Raw genomic sequence first — 15,186 nt, 5'->3', positions numbered from 1 at the left:
CCAGAATAATGTTAATTTGGTGCAGGCCCAGAACATGTGACCCAGTGAGGCTGGGGCTTGGTTGCAACGTTCGCAGGTTGGATCATGCCCTGGAAACATTTTGGAGAGTTTTAGTCGAGACAGATGTGCTCGATATATAATTTTGAGTTGTATAATTGTATGCTTTGCGCATATGGAGCTCGAGTGAATTCTCTGCATTGCTACTTTCCACTCCTTTTCTGATATATTAAAATCTTTTTAATATTGTAAAGAAAAAAGTCTCCTCTGCCCTCTCCACCATAGGTCCTCTGTGTTATGACTCCATTCTAGCCTGTCATTAATGTGGACCTCAAGTACTTGTAGCAGTACAGTTCCTCCACATCCATTCCCTTTAATGGTGACTGGGTGTAGAGGCTGTAAGGTACAGGGCATGTCAAGAACGGGTTCCGCAATTTTGCTGATACCGATTTGCTTGTAATTCTTAAAGATCTCCACTTTATCTGATTGTACAGTGACTTTACTCCTCTTCCCCTCTGCCTCATTAGTGCATAACCATTTACAAATTTCTGTAAGTGACCTATATGGTAGTGATAAAATAAATGCACACAAACCACTCGTAAGTATTTCTGTGAGGTTGGGCTTTTTAGCCAAAAATGCTGCTGCTGTCTTGACTTGTGATCTCACCTGTCACCTCTAGTCTATAATTTTAAATCAACATTTTTTTTTATTTAAATATTTTCATTAATCAGAAACCACAAAGAACCTTTTTATTATGACCAGGATCTCATGTACGCCAATTCTGCTAGTTAATGTTAACTTGCTTAAGTTGCTCTGCACAGATGGTATCTGAGATGCTCAACGACATTCTGTTTAAAATGAAAACAATTTCAGGGTGAATCCTTAACCGGAACCATACAGGAGACATGCTGTCTGCATTCCATGTTGCACTGCGGAATCCTCCGGTCAACACCAAGAACCAGGCAATCAAGGTAGGCAAGATTCCTGCTGAGTGTTGTGTATCCTGAAGCTAGAAAGGAGTGAAATTGAAAAATGAACAGGATCAGGAGCTTAGCAAAATGAGCGGGCATCAGAGTAAAAACCCTGCGATTGTAGTTCAAGAGGAACCAGTTGAGGTGGTTTGGGCTTGCAGCTGGAATGCCCTTGCATGCCTAACATTGAGCAGACATAGGATCTGCTACAGGAATTGTATCTTTTAGCTGATCTGGGAGTTTCCACAGGTGTAGCTGGAGGAAGTTGTTGAATAGTGTGGCAAGGTAAATCGACTAGGTTTTATTGCCACCATAACCCTTGCCAAAAATCAGAAAATGATAATGAATATTGAATTTGACATGTTGTTACCCTTCCTGCACCAGGTCCTCCTTCAGCATATTGTTTAGAGCAGGAGGATTGCTAAGGACTTGCCCTTTCTGCTTGTTTTCTCTTGATTTGAGCTCCAAAGAAATGAGAATTAAGATAATTGATCAACAGTTCTGAAAGTCGTAATTTTTTTTTCCAGTAAATTAAAAAAACGCATTGCACCTCTGCTTATAATGGAGTGTGCTTGCATAGTTCAGTAAGGCAGAAAGTCTGTTCTTTCTTTTAGACCAATCAAACACAATGCTGTTTGGTTTCATCTTTTGATGTCTTGGTATAACTTTTTACTGGTTATGTATACAGTCGGCCCTTTGTATGTACGGGTTCCATATCCGCAGATTCACTCAATTGTGGATCAAAAATGTTCGGGGATAAATTGAAATTCCCAATAAGCAAAACTTGAATTTGCCATTCGCTGAGCACTACGGTGAATCCATGTGAATAAAATATGCAGGTATACTCCGCTGCATCGCCTACCTGAGGGGTAACAACATGCCTACAACCACTGCAAGATTTGTTTGATGATGTAAGTAAAAAAGGAAGAGCTTCCTATAGCAGTGTTTCTAATTAAAGCATCTGCAATTGTAAAGGCTTGACCTTTGAAGATCCTCAGCCCTTATCCTCCAAAGACCCTAACATTAGCATTGTAAAGACCTCAAGGTCCTGACCGGTGATGGACACGCTCCATAGATGGATGCAGGAATACCAGGAGATGCCAGCTGTAAAGCACCCCCTTGAACAGCCCTGGGAGAGCACTTTGATCATGTCTCCAGGATGCTACTGCCCATCAGCCCGGACACGTGGCCACCAGTGAGTCTCGAATTTGGACCCTGGGCTTGTGTCTGCTCACATAGAGCCAAGGAAGCAGTATGACATCCTGGTTGCCTCCGACTTGTGTAGAGAGGTGGAGCTGGTTGGTGTTCATAACATTACAAAGAAACTTTAGAACCTGTAGACTGTCTTATTTATTCGGGTGTTATTTCTGAGGCTCTCTTCACAACTCTAATCCTGTAATGTGGTCTTCCTACGAAAGCCTGCTTATTGCACATTGCTATGCCTCCAGTAGTTTATTTTTCAAAATATTCCATGGAGTTGATTTTGGAATGCCCAGTAATGGTTCTGCTTGGCATTTGCTTTAATCTCATTTTCAGAATTGTATAGTCAATTCTTTGTCATCTTGTTTTGTACCTTTGTCAACACCAGACTCCAAAAGCAAACTTCAAGGACTGTGACTGCGACCAACCCTGCACACTTTGAGCTCATTTATTTGTTAATAAATAAGGAAACGCCTTAGCAATTCACATGTTAGTCTCCTCCTTTCGGCTGCTCCCGTTAAGGGTCGCCACAGCGGATCATCATCTTACATTTCTTTCTGTTCTCTGCATCTTGTTCTGTTACTGCATGTCCTCTCTCACCACATCCATAAACCTTCTCTTAGGCCTTCCTCTTCTTCACTTGCCTGGCAGCTCAATCCTTAGTATCCTTCTCCCAAAATACCCAGCATCTCTCTTCTGCACATGTCCAAACCAATGCAATCTCGCCTCTCTGACTTTGTCTCCCAACTGTCCATTTGAGCTAACCCTCTAATCTCCTAATTTCTAATCCTATCTATCCTTCTCACACCCAATGCAAATCTTAGCATTTTGAATTCTCTTGCCTCCAGCTCTGTCTCCTGCTTTCTGGTCAGTGCCACCGTCTCCAACCCATATAACATAGCTGGCCCCACTACTGTCCTGTAGACCTTTCACTTTTGCTGGTATCCGTCTGTCACAAATCACTCCTGACACTCTTCTCCACCCATTCCACCCTGCCTGCTTTGTTTTTCTCATCTCTTCCACAATCCCCATTACTCTGTAATGCCGATCCCAAGTATTTAAACTCCTCCACCTTCGCCAACTCTACTCCCTGCATCCTCACCATTCACCTGAACTCCCTCTCATATACACATGTATTCTGTCTTCTTCCTATTGACCTTCATTCCTCTCCCCTCTAGAGCATATCTCCACCTCTCCAGGGTCTCCTCAACCTGCTCCGTACTATGGCTACAGATCACAATGTCATCAGCAAACCTCATAGTCCACGGGGACTCCTGTCTAATCTCATCTGTCAACCTGTCCATCACCATTGCAAATAAGAAAGGACTCAGAGCTGATCCCTGATGTAATCCCTCCTCCAACTTGAATGCATCCTTCACTCCTACTGCAGACCTCACCACTGTCACACTTCCCTTCCCTTGTACGTATCCTGTACAACTGTTAATGTTCTTCTCTGCCACTCCCGACTTCCTCATACAATACCACAGCTCCTCTCGAGGCACCTTGTCATGCTTTCTCCAGGTCTACAAAGATGCAATGCAACTCCTTCTGCCCTTCTCTATACTTCTCCATCAACACCCACAGAGCAAACATCGCATCTGTGGTGCTCTTTTTTGGCATGAAACCATACTGCTGCTCACTAATCATCACCTCCCTTCTTAACCTAGCTTCTACTACTCTTTCCCATAACTTCATGCTGTGGCTCATCACTTTTGTCCCCCCATTGTTACTGCAGTCCTGCACATCCCCCTTATTCTTAAATATTGGCACCAGTACACATCTTCTCACTTTCCAAGATTCCATTAAACAATCTGGTTCAAACCTCCACCGCTATCTCTCCTAAATACCTCCATGCTTCTACAGTTATGTCATCTGGACCAATGGCTTTTGCATTTTTTATCCTCTTCATAGCTGTCCTTGCTTCCTCCTTGTTAATCCGTTGCACTTCCTGATTCATTATCTCCACATCATCCAACCTCTTCTCTCTCTCATTCTCTTCATTCATCAGCCTCTCAAAGTACTCTTTCCATCTGCTCAACACACTCTCCTCGCTTGTGAGTACGTTTCCATCTTTATCCTTTATTACCCTAACCTGCTGCACATCTTTCCCAGCTCGGTCCCTCTCTGTAGCCCACCGGTCCTTTTTTCCCTCCTTAGTGTCCAACCTCTCATACAACTCATCATACACCTTTTCTTTAGCCTTCGCCACCTCTCTCTTCACCTTGCGCCTTATCTCCTTGTACTCTTGTCTACTTTCTGCATCTCTCTGACTATCTTACTCCTGTATTTCCTCATTCCACCACCAGGTTTCCTTTTCCTCCTTCCTCTGTCCAGATGTCTCACCAAGCACCCTTCTTGCTGTCACCTTAACTACATTTGCTGTAGTTTCCCAACTGTCAGGTAATTCTTCACTACCACCCAGTGCCTGTCTCACCTCCTCCCTAAACTCAACCTTGCAGTCTTCCTTTTTCAACTTCCACCATTTGATCCTTGGCTCTGCCCTCACTCTCTTCCTCTTCTTGATCTCCAACGTCATCCTACAGACCACCATCCTATGCTGCTTAACTACACTTTCCCATGCCGCCACTTTGCAGTTTTCATTCTCCTTCTGATTGACTCTTGTGCATAGGATGTAATCTATAGGGTGGTCTAGATCTAAATATGCAATTTTCATTGCGCTATAACTTAAGTTTATTGCATAGAAAATCATCCAAAAAATCCTGGACCATCAAGAAGTGTGCGAACTGACAACATGAAGAATCATGAACTGGAATCGTCCCTGCATAAATCAGTCATCCAGACGATCTGGATCTGCATAATTAGATCTGGACCACCCTGTACTTGTGTGCATCTTCCTCCACTCTTGTACATAACCCAATGTTCCTCCCTCTTCTTAAAATATATATTCACCACAGCAATGTCCATCCTTTTGGCAAAATTTACTATCATCTGACCACCTTCATTCCTCTCTCTGACACCATACCTACCCATCACCTCCTCGTCTCCACTGTTCTTTTCACTAACATGTCCATTGAAATCCGCTCCAATCACTACTTTCTGTCCCTTGGGTACACTGTTCATCACTTCATCCAACTCACTCCAAAAATCTTCTTTCTCATCCATTGCACACCCAACTTACGGAGCATATGCACTAACAATATTCATTATCACACCTCCAATTTTTAGCTTCATAATCATTACTCTGCGTGACACTCTTCCCCTCCAAAACACTCTTGACGTGCTGTTCCTTCAGAATAACCCCTACTCCATTTCTCCTCCAATCCATACCATGATGGAACAATTTGAATCCACCTCCGATCCACCTGGCCTTACTCCCCTTCCATTTAATCTGTTACTCGCACAATAGACATACATACAATAAATATATATATATATATTATATACACACACACACACACACACACATACATACATTTCCGTGGAATCAATTGAGAACGATCGCACCCACACATGCAGGTGTGACTTGCTCTAACTACTTCATTAACTCCCCACGGTCGTGCTATCGACACGGCTCTTTGGATTTAAAACTGGCCTTTTTATGAAGCCGTGGACCCGCTATACCACACTAAACCCAAATGCCCTTTTTGTTTTTTTTTTTGTTTTTCTTTCTTTTAAAAACAGTATTGTTTTGAGATATTTAAAACATGGCCCAGAAATAAACGCTGACTTTTTGTACTTTAGTCTCATTTTATCTTTTCCCCTGGAACACATTTTAGGCCTTTTAATGTAAACTAGCTGTGCTTCCCATATAAGACGGGTTGAAATCTCACATAGACCTCAGCATTAATATTTGCAGTGCACCATCTATTGGAATGTATTTTGTAATGCGTGGAGGATGGAAATGCATTACTGCAAATGTTTGTGGGGTGCCATCTGGAACCTGGAGTACAGGAGGGGTGCCTTAAAATGGGGGAGAACATGTTGACAAAGTTGTGTTTCTACATGGTGTGACCAAAATGTATGCAAATTCCCCTAGATGAAAGTCTGCCATGTGCACTTTATTCACTAGTCTGAATTGTTTGATTTGTAAGTTTAAACTGTTGAGCAGAGGAGGGGAATCAAGGAAAAATGTAGTTTCTAAATACAGTATAACATAACTCCTATTACCTAATTGTCCCAGTATTTTGCTTTTCACTGTATATGCGGGTTTCCTCCCACAGTCCAAAGAAATGCAGGTTAGGTGCATTGGCGATCCTAAATTGTCCCTTGTGTGTGCGCCCCCTGCGGTGGGCTGGTGCCCTGGCCGGAGATTTGTTCCTGCCTTGCGCCGGAAGTGTTGGCCGGGATTGGCTCCAGCAGACCCTGGCGACCCTGTGTTAGGATATAGCGGGTTGGATAATGACTGACTGACTGTATATCATATTCTCCTACCCAACCAGAAAATGGTTGCTTTACTCCTTTTTCTCCTTTTTATTATCTCCATCCAGGAACGTGCACAGGGAATTGTTCTTAAAGTTCTCACATCTTTTAAAAGTAGTGAGATTGAACAAGCTGTGAAATCATTAGATAAGAATGGAGTTGACTTGTTGATGAAGTACATTTATAAAGGATTTGAAAAACCGACAGAAAACAGTAGCTCCATTTTACTGCAGTGGCATGAAAAGGTAAGCTCCAAGAGATGAAAGATAACAGTTTGAATTTTGTCATTTTCTTGTCTGTAGGAACAAAGGAAACTGAGCTTTCCAGTTTGTTACGTTTGTTCTATCCAATACTAGCTGAAATAGGAGGAAAATTGTGTTTTGTTTTTTTTATTTTTTGTTTTTTGTAATTGTTTGAGAAAAATATATAATTAAAAAAATTAATAAATTAACAAACAATGAAGACTCACTATTGTGCTTGTCTTGCAGTCTTGTATGTATGTTATCATCCAGTTGACGCTCTGAACCGGCCAACTCGATTTAATTTCAAAAGCAACAGGGGCGCAGTGGTGCTCAAACATAAAGAATGCTGGCAGTCGCCTCCAATTCGCCCTCTGGTGGTGGTTCTGAGTGTCAACTGGATGATAACATGCATACAAGATGGCAAGATCACCCCCCCCCACCCGAAGGGGGTGAGTTAGGGTTGATTTCACCCTACAGTATTTTGAGTTGACCAGTGAGAAGCACGTGTACCAAGTTTCATAAAAAAAAATTGCTCCAGCTGTTCGGAAGTGATGCTGGAACATACGTACGTATGTGTGTATATATATATATATATATATATATATATATATATATATATATATATATATATATATACATATACACACACACATTGACTTTTATAGATAGAGATATAAATATATAGATTCTTTGGGCTATCTGAGGCTATTATCAAGAGACTCTGTGATTCCATGTTACCACTATACATAGGATACTGAAATATTGAAATCTTCATTCAGCATTTTCAAATCTACAACATTCAGCCACAGACTTCAGATTTTTATGGGAGACTTTTTTCCTATACCCAAAATAGTGCAGTATAAATACACACACGCTTTCAGCTGGTCAGCTGCCGGTGGTGTCCTCTCCCTGCAAAAGGCTGATAGTCAATTGTGTTTCTAAGCAACTGCTCATAGCATTGCATCTGAAGTGTCAAGTGAGGGCTTGGGGTTTATTTTGATTTGATCACTCTGCGCAATTTAAGGTTGCATTATTAAAATTCGAAATGTTGGCCAGTCCCTTGTTTTTCCCCCATTTAGTCATAGCTTGACTGTAGGATAAACTGAAAATGGATCCGTTTAAAATGGAGAAATAAAAATTTGTGTATACATCCCTCAACCACGATTGTAAGTGCTGAAGCCTTATCCACAAACTTACCCGTGAGTGCTTTTTAAAAGTGAAATAGTTGTTTACGGACTGGGAAACTTGTACAGACATTAGAAATCGGGATTATGTAATGAAATGTGTCCAGGTATTGGTCCTGCCATGCATCTGGTTCTTGCTGGGATATGTTTCAACTTCCCCATGACCATGCTGTGGGAAAAGTGGATTTAGAAAATGGATGGATGTTTGGGATGTATAAGCAAAAGCATGGGGAGAATATAATACGCTGTGACCCTGAAGTGGATAAGCAAAAATGGCAGTTTTCCTTACAATGTGGATTATGTGAATGTCTTCATAAGACACATGTAGACTATATGCAGAAAAAGTTGGATGAGTCATACAGATTGTATTGTTTGTTCCTTAAGGTGATCTTGAATTATAAATTATTAATAAAAACATTGATAGAGACACAATGTAATTTTCCCAAATGTTACAAAGCAGGAGTTAATTCAGTTCAAGTGCACTCCTGCTGACCCCTGTGTACTACACCGTGATTATAAGAACATGGAATGATCAGAATGGTTTGCACCTGACCTTTTCAAGCACATGCCAGAACATCCAATGAGGATTTACTTTTTAGCATATCCCAGAGAACATCCTTACACTTGCTGTAATGTTCAGAAAGCTTTGAATTAGTTTTTACTTGTGAAGCCACCCTTCTTTCTGTAGCTGGCTTTACTACTCCTTCATTGGCATAGCATGTCTCAGTCTGGAGAGCAGTTTGAGTGATCCTGTTTCTCTGGTGCAACCTGCGTATGGTGATTGGGGCATTGACACGCAGAAGGTTTAACGGCTTTCTTTGACAGATTTCATGTGTTAATCAATCTGAGACCAAAGCATGTCCACTTAATAGATTCATCCGCAGTTTTGAAATGTTTAAATTTCTCCCAGCTTAAATTTAATTCTCCTTGGAGCATTGGATGCAGTGATGCTTTGCTTCAGGTGTGCAAAGGCCTTACTCCTATTTAATTGTTTATGAAAAATTTGTATGATGTCTCTGCTGTCTCGCACACTATGATTTGTCACTTCACTTCGTGGTGGCAACATCTCAAAGCCTGCCAAGACTGTAGGATGTCTTTAAAGAGACATCCTTCCACAACAGAGTTTTAAAGCCCGTCTCTTGACTGTGACTTATAAATGGAGCTGATCCTGGTACATTTAGACTAGATGGTTAGAAGTTGAGTGATAGTGTAGTACTTGATCTTTTATTTAGATGTATCCGTGTTGACTTGGTTTATACTGTGTTTTTTGTTGAAGAGCTACAGATGCCGGCAACTTGTAGTTAACAATTTAATATGCAAACTCTGGCCACTTAGAGTTAGGGATGCACCGATACTACTCCTTGTTAATTGAATGGGTTCAGTAATGCCCCCTAGATGCATGTACTCTGTATCTGCCCTGTCTTTTAACTAATACCGAATGAATACCGGACTCTAAAGTCAGGTGGCAGAATATTTAAAGAGAAACTGGGATTTATAATACAGAAAATTGCAAAACTCTAAGGTGGTTGGATGTAAATCACTAAGTAACTAAAATCTTCTCATACAACAAAAAATGAGAGGAGTATGTATTAGTGGAAGAAGGTAAGACGACCAGAGAAATGACACCCACTGTGCATCTTGTGTATCAGTCAGGTTTTGACTATAGCATACAAATTTAATGTTAGAATATATATCGGTTTATTTTACCACACCACTTTAAATATTTCAAACCTCTCAACTTAGCTTTGTGTTACTGCTGTTGACACTCTCTGCCATTTGGTGGAGGGACTGCCCTGTGCAGCCAGATGAATATCCACACTTGGGCTGCAGCCAGATTTCACACAGATGGCGCTAAAGATGAAGCAACAAGTACATACTTCAATACAAGAATTTACAAGTTGTGTGTGTTTTTTTTTTTTCTCTCTCTTCATAAAAATGCTACTGTGTTAATTCACACTGCGAAGGAATCGACTACTCTTCCAGTATTTGAACGTTCACACTTCACCTTCTGATTGTCATTTAAATTTTGCTTACACCAGTTTTTAATCTCTGCTGGTTGTATTTCAGACATGTCGCATTTGCAAATTAACTTCAAATGTAAACAAAATTATGGTTTGCTGATTTCCAGGAGAGCATACTGTGTATATATTTTTTTCATTAGTAAGTTTTATATGGAAACGTTTCTTTGCTAGGTCGACAACATGCCCCACTTTTCTGCACTGGAATGGCCACTTCTTTTGAATGTGATGAGACTCGTCAGCACGGCTGTCCCATATTCTCAGCATTTGCTATATCTGAGCTGCAGCGTCAAAATTTTAATTCCCCGCCGATGTTCCAAGCGGTTAAATAAATTAAATAAATAAAATAATAATAAAATAAAAAATCACTAAAATGGGTGATTGCAATAAAATGTTATATAATAGGATTTTCTTAAGGTGATTTATTGAAGTCTGCAGGCCTAAATCTTATTAGATATCTCCCAAAAGTGATCCAGAAGCAAAGTCTTTATTATCCAGTGTTAATGAATATTGTAATATTTAAATGACTGACCTTAATTTTTTTGTATTTTTTCTCTCTCTCTGTCTCAGGCATTTGCAGTAGGTGGATTAGGCTCCATAGTAAGAGTTCTAACAGCACGAAAGACTGTTTAAAGGAAGCAAAAAAAATTTAAAGACTGACTTTTGAAGATTGGGTAAACAAATATATTTACACAGTAACAGTGGAGATGAGTTGGAAGAAGACCACCTTGATCCTCTGAATGTGAAGACATTCTTCCAGAAGTGTAAAAAAAAAATAATAATAATAATTATTTAAATATTTTGGACAAAGGAAAACAGTGTGTTGGAATGCATCTAAGTCTAAGATTGTGTAAGGAAGGTTGTTGTAATGCTGTACATTTTTCTTTATCATATGCAACTTCTTGCACATCCTCACATTCTTTTGCCATTTTAATTTTTTTTTGTTAGTTTGATTTTAAAGAAAATCCACATCCTGTATTTTAAACATGTTGAAACTGACAGGTAGCTTGTTATCTGTTGGGTGCAAGCAACTTGCCTGTACACCCTGGCGCAGGTGTACAATAAAACGTACTGTATAGTGAAGGTGGTGTGTTTTCGGGAAGGGGGGTGGGCGGGGGGGGGATTCAGATTTGCGCTTTTGTTATCATATTTCATTTTTGTACAGAGAAGTGTACATTTAATATAAAACAATGGAGATCATTTAAATATTGATTTCATTGTAAAGTGCCTGCTGCAATAAAGCTTTTTGGATCATCCATACTGGAGGTTTGTACAGTACTTGGTGTTGAGTGTGCTCTTAAGCTTAACTCGGCTATGATTGTAGGATTTCCCAATTTGTATGGTTGGGGAAGGGATGATTGAACATAAAAAGGAAGCGTATGTCATAAAATTGTAAATGTCTGAAAAACAAACTAGATGGATAAATGGTGGCAATCATCTACTTTTCGTTTTGGTGTGGGATATACAGTATATATTGGAGAAGGTTAATGTTGTATTGACTTGGTTAGCCCAGATGGGTAAATTTAAAAAAATTAATTCCTTTTACCTAACATGTTCTGCTTTAGTTTAAAGGATTTCTAATGTTCTCAATACAGAGAAGGAAATGAAGGATGGTGGTAATAACAATTAGCAAAATTTCATGTGTCTGGATTGAAACCATAGCTGTCTCTGGACCGCTCAGACTTCAGAAGGTAAGAACGTTTTTTTTTTTTCTTTCTCCCTCCTCCCCATACAATTGGGTTGAAAAAGTATTCAACTCCCTAGACAAAGTTTAAATTTCCTGTGGTATTTTACTTTCAAAATGCATCTTTAGTTTCATACTGTTGTATATAAATGAGATCCTCTTGGACAATACATCTCTCTATTATAAAAAAAAATCCTGTGGAATAAATGACTAGGAGACGATACGTGATTGTCACGTTAAGATCACAAAAGCCAAAAAAAAGAACTGCGAGATGAAAGACAATGGGCAAAAAAAAGCGATCACAATGCGAGCAGCAAGAGACGCAAAGTAGCAAAAAGGACAGAGGCTGTACAGGCTTTGAAAAGATCGAAGGGCAATTCGAGGAGCGTTATACGTCCTGCAAGAAAGAATTTAACCACACCCGGAGGAGAAAATGCAAGACAAGTATTGTTTTCACAACGCCACACGAGACCAGGCAGTGAGCCATCATTTAAAACAAGTCCGCAGGCATCTAACCTAGCAGTTGTTGGATTGCTTGTGGCAGACGCACATCATGTGCTCCCAGCTCTTAAAAACGACAACATGCGACAAGTTCCTCCATCCATTTCTATTAATCTTCTCATGGTGTCCCAGTTCAGGTTGTCTCTTCCAGCTGTGCCTTGCTCACTTACAGCTCCCTACCTACACCTTGTTGTGTGCAGATCTTCATCTCCCAACACAAACAAACGTGTGCGGGGAGAACACGAGAAGGTCACGCTGACGGGAGGCTGCCAGCGCAGAAAGGCGGAGCGCCGGTGCTTCGTGCAGACGTAAGTGAGGGCTGTCGGACCGCACTTTGTTAATTCAGAAAGTAGCACAAGTGAGCTTTGAGCCTCGCAGCATCTATTTAAAGAAACATTTGTCCTCCTTTTGAATACAGAGGTTACATTTGTGACATTTTAATGGCCCCAGGTGGCCATTCTGCTTTGTAGCGCGAGGCCTTGAGATAAGGAGAGTTTCATCAAGAAGGAACGAAGGGAGCCTTGAGCACTCTGAACTGGGGACCCCCGGTCTGTCGGCCATTTACAAGTTGAGTGTCACCCACAGTCTGATAGGGGTTTCCGGACTGTCACTGTCTTGGTCACATGACCATTTATTTTCACTTTGCAATTTTTAAAGCAATTACTCAATGGCTATGATGATTAGCACTATGCAAAACAGTAATCATCTACTAATTTTAAAGAAAAAAATAAAGTGAATTAAATTTTTAACCATGTGGACCCACGGTCCGAACCTAAAATGCAAATTAAAAACCAATTTGAAGAGGAGGATCTGTTGCTACTTATGTTTTCTGACAGGGTGCTGACAACGGATGGTTCGCAGGCCATTGTCCACCTCGAGGAGGTCCCGACTGAGCAGGCGTAGGACTTCAGATACCTCGGGCTGCTGGTTCAGGAGTAGAAGGTGGGGGTCCACAGCAGATTCGGACAGGCGGCTCTATGCTGTTGGCCTTCCTGAAATGGTGTCTGTGGAAGAGGACCAGTATCTCCATGAAGACCAAACTTTTCCTCCTCCAGTTGCTGATGTTGCCTGTCGTCCTTTATGGATCAGAAACATAGACCTGGCTAAAAACTGGTTCTGAAGAAACTTGAGGGATTTCAGATGTGTGGTCTGCGACAGGGGAGTCTCACCTCGCGATCGCATCACCAACGAAATCATTCGCCGAAGATTTCAACAGCAACCAACCATCGACAAACCAATCCAGCAGTGAAGGCCGAGGTGGTTCGGCGATGTGTGCAGAATGGGATAGATCACCACACAGACTCCTGCGGAGACAGCCGCCTACCCAGTAGAAGATACCATGTGGAGGAAGATCTGACAACTCGACTCGAACCAGGCCAGGACCATCGACAGACCATAAGACATGGAAAAACATCTTGTAGCGAATCTGAAATCCTGTGGCTTCCACAGCAGCGTACTGGTTGTGTGGCCAATGGCCACAATAAGAGAGAGACGTAGTGAGACGTTTTCTAAACATTTACTTCTTTCTAGGAAGTCCTCATGGGTTTTGTTACTTCTGGTGACTCGTCCAGGGCCAGCTGAACTTTTCTCTTTTGGCAACACATCCATTGAATTAATGGAAATCTAAGTAGGTACACCGATTGGCTTAACGTATGAATTGTTGGGTAACGTGATATGTGGAATAGTTGAGGAATTTGGAGTTTGAACGTCCTCAGCCAGGCTGATGTAAACTTTAAGGCCTTCGCGGTTACAAAATGAAGCTACACCTGTGATTTGAACGATGACCAGCTGTAACGTCAATTTATGGCTTGTCCTGGTTGGACATTTTGGATATTTACCGATCTTCTCAATTGTCGATGCGAATTTCTCATTCTTGCATTGTGTCCTGAACTTGTGTCTCGTGTCCCTGTCAGCCGTCGTGTTTGTCTGCTGCTCAGAATTCAGGATTACTTCTTGCTTGTCGAGGTGGTTCAGTGGCTCGTCGTCGTCATTCTTGTTCCTCCTCACTTTATCCCTTGTGATTTGTTAGATGCTCAGCAGATGTTGCTGCTCTTCTCTTTTGCTCTGCCATTGGGGTAGTTCTCACTTGGCTTTGTAATCATTTTGCCGTAAACCCACCAACCCCTACCCCCCGGTCAGATGTCATTTTGCTTTTGTTTATTTACGTTTACTGAATTTACTTACTTACATACTTGCACTCGATAATGAAAGAATTATGTAAATGCATGCTTGACGTCTTAGAGATGTAATAAGGGAGCCAAAAGCAGAAAATGTTTTGAGGAATCGCACAGAATATTCACACAAAAAATATTGCAAGACTGAATAGCAACCCCAAAACGGGAATAATGGGAAAGGTGAAGTGGTTGGTCTTTTATAGGCTGTGGGCAGGAAGGGGCGGATCTGTGAGGGAACTGGCAGAAGTGATGTCAGTAGGAGGGCGTGGTCTAGAAGGGGATGTGGCAGATGATAGGAGTAGCTGGGTTTCCCTTCTGATGATCAGTAGAAGAGGGAGAAAAGACGGTGCACTTCAGACCCCTGACTCCGTGTCTTACCCTTGGTTATCAAGCACTCGTGCGTGACGGGATTATCAGTAGATGTGCTTCTGGGGACCGTGGTTTTATTAAAGTAAAAACCACCTAAAATTTTTTGAATTTCCAGAGCATGTCTGGCAGTTTTCAGGATTACTTTGTGCTAGTCTGTGGTTCAGTGGCTTGCTTTCTTATTCTTTCTCATTCTTCATCACCACCTGTGATGTGCTTGACACTCAGCAGGTGTCGCTCCTTTTTTTTTTTTTTTTAAGATGCTTTTGCTGCTCTTTCTGTCATCATGCTGGTTGTTTCTCCATCATGCTGCTGTAACCACAAGGACACCATGTGAAGCGCCTTGACAGTCAACTCGCCAGGTGACCTATTCAGCCTGCTCTTGATGAGCCTCCAAATTCAGAGGGACGCACACCCCGGACCCCAAGGGGGGCTCCTCGCATTCAGTGGCGTAGCTAGCCTGCTGAAG

General features: G+C 41.4%; 1 protein-coding gene across 1 annotated transcript in view; it reads left to right on the top strand.

Annotated features, from left to right (window-relative positions):
• The window catches only part of arpc5lb (actin related protein 2/3 complex, subunit 5-like, b), a 30,421-nt gene extending 19,169 nt beyond the window's left edge, over nucleotides 1-11,252 (top strand). Inside the window, exons 2-4 of the mRNA XM_039762688.1 lie at nucleotides 896-968; nucleotides 6,617-6,793; nucleotides 10,563-11,252. Coding sequence (XP_039618622.1) covers nucleotides 896-968; nucleotides 6,617-6,793; nucleotides 10,563-10,625 — 313 coding nt within the window. The 3' untranslated portion in view covers nucleotides 10,626-11,252. The remainder of the gene's footprint in view (nucleotides 1-895; nucleotides 969-6,616; nucleotides 6,794-10,562) is intronic.
• Nucleotides 11,253-15,186: the final 3,934 nt, after the last annotated feature.

The sequence above is a fragment of the Polypterus senegalus genome, chromosome 9, assembly GCF_016835505.1.
Source record: "Polypterus senegalus isolate Bchr_013 chromosome 9, ASM1683550v1, whole genome shotgun sequence".
Lineage (NCBI taxonomy): Eukaryota > Metazoa > Chordata > Cladistia > Polypteriformes > Polypteridae > Polypterus > Polypterus senegalus.
This window is presented reverse-complemented; position numbering and strand designations above follow the sequence as displayed.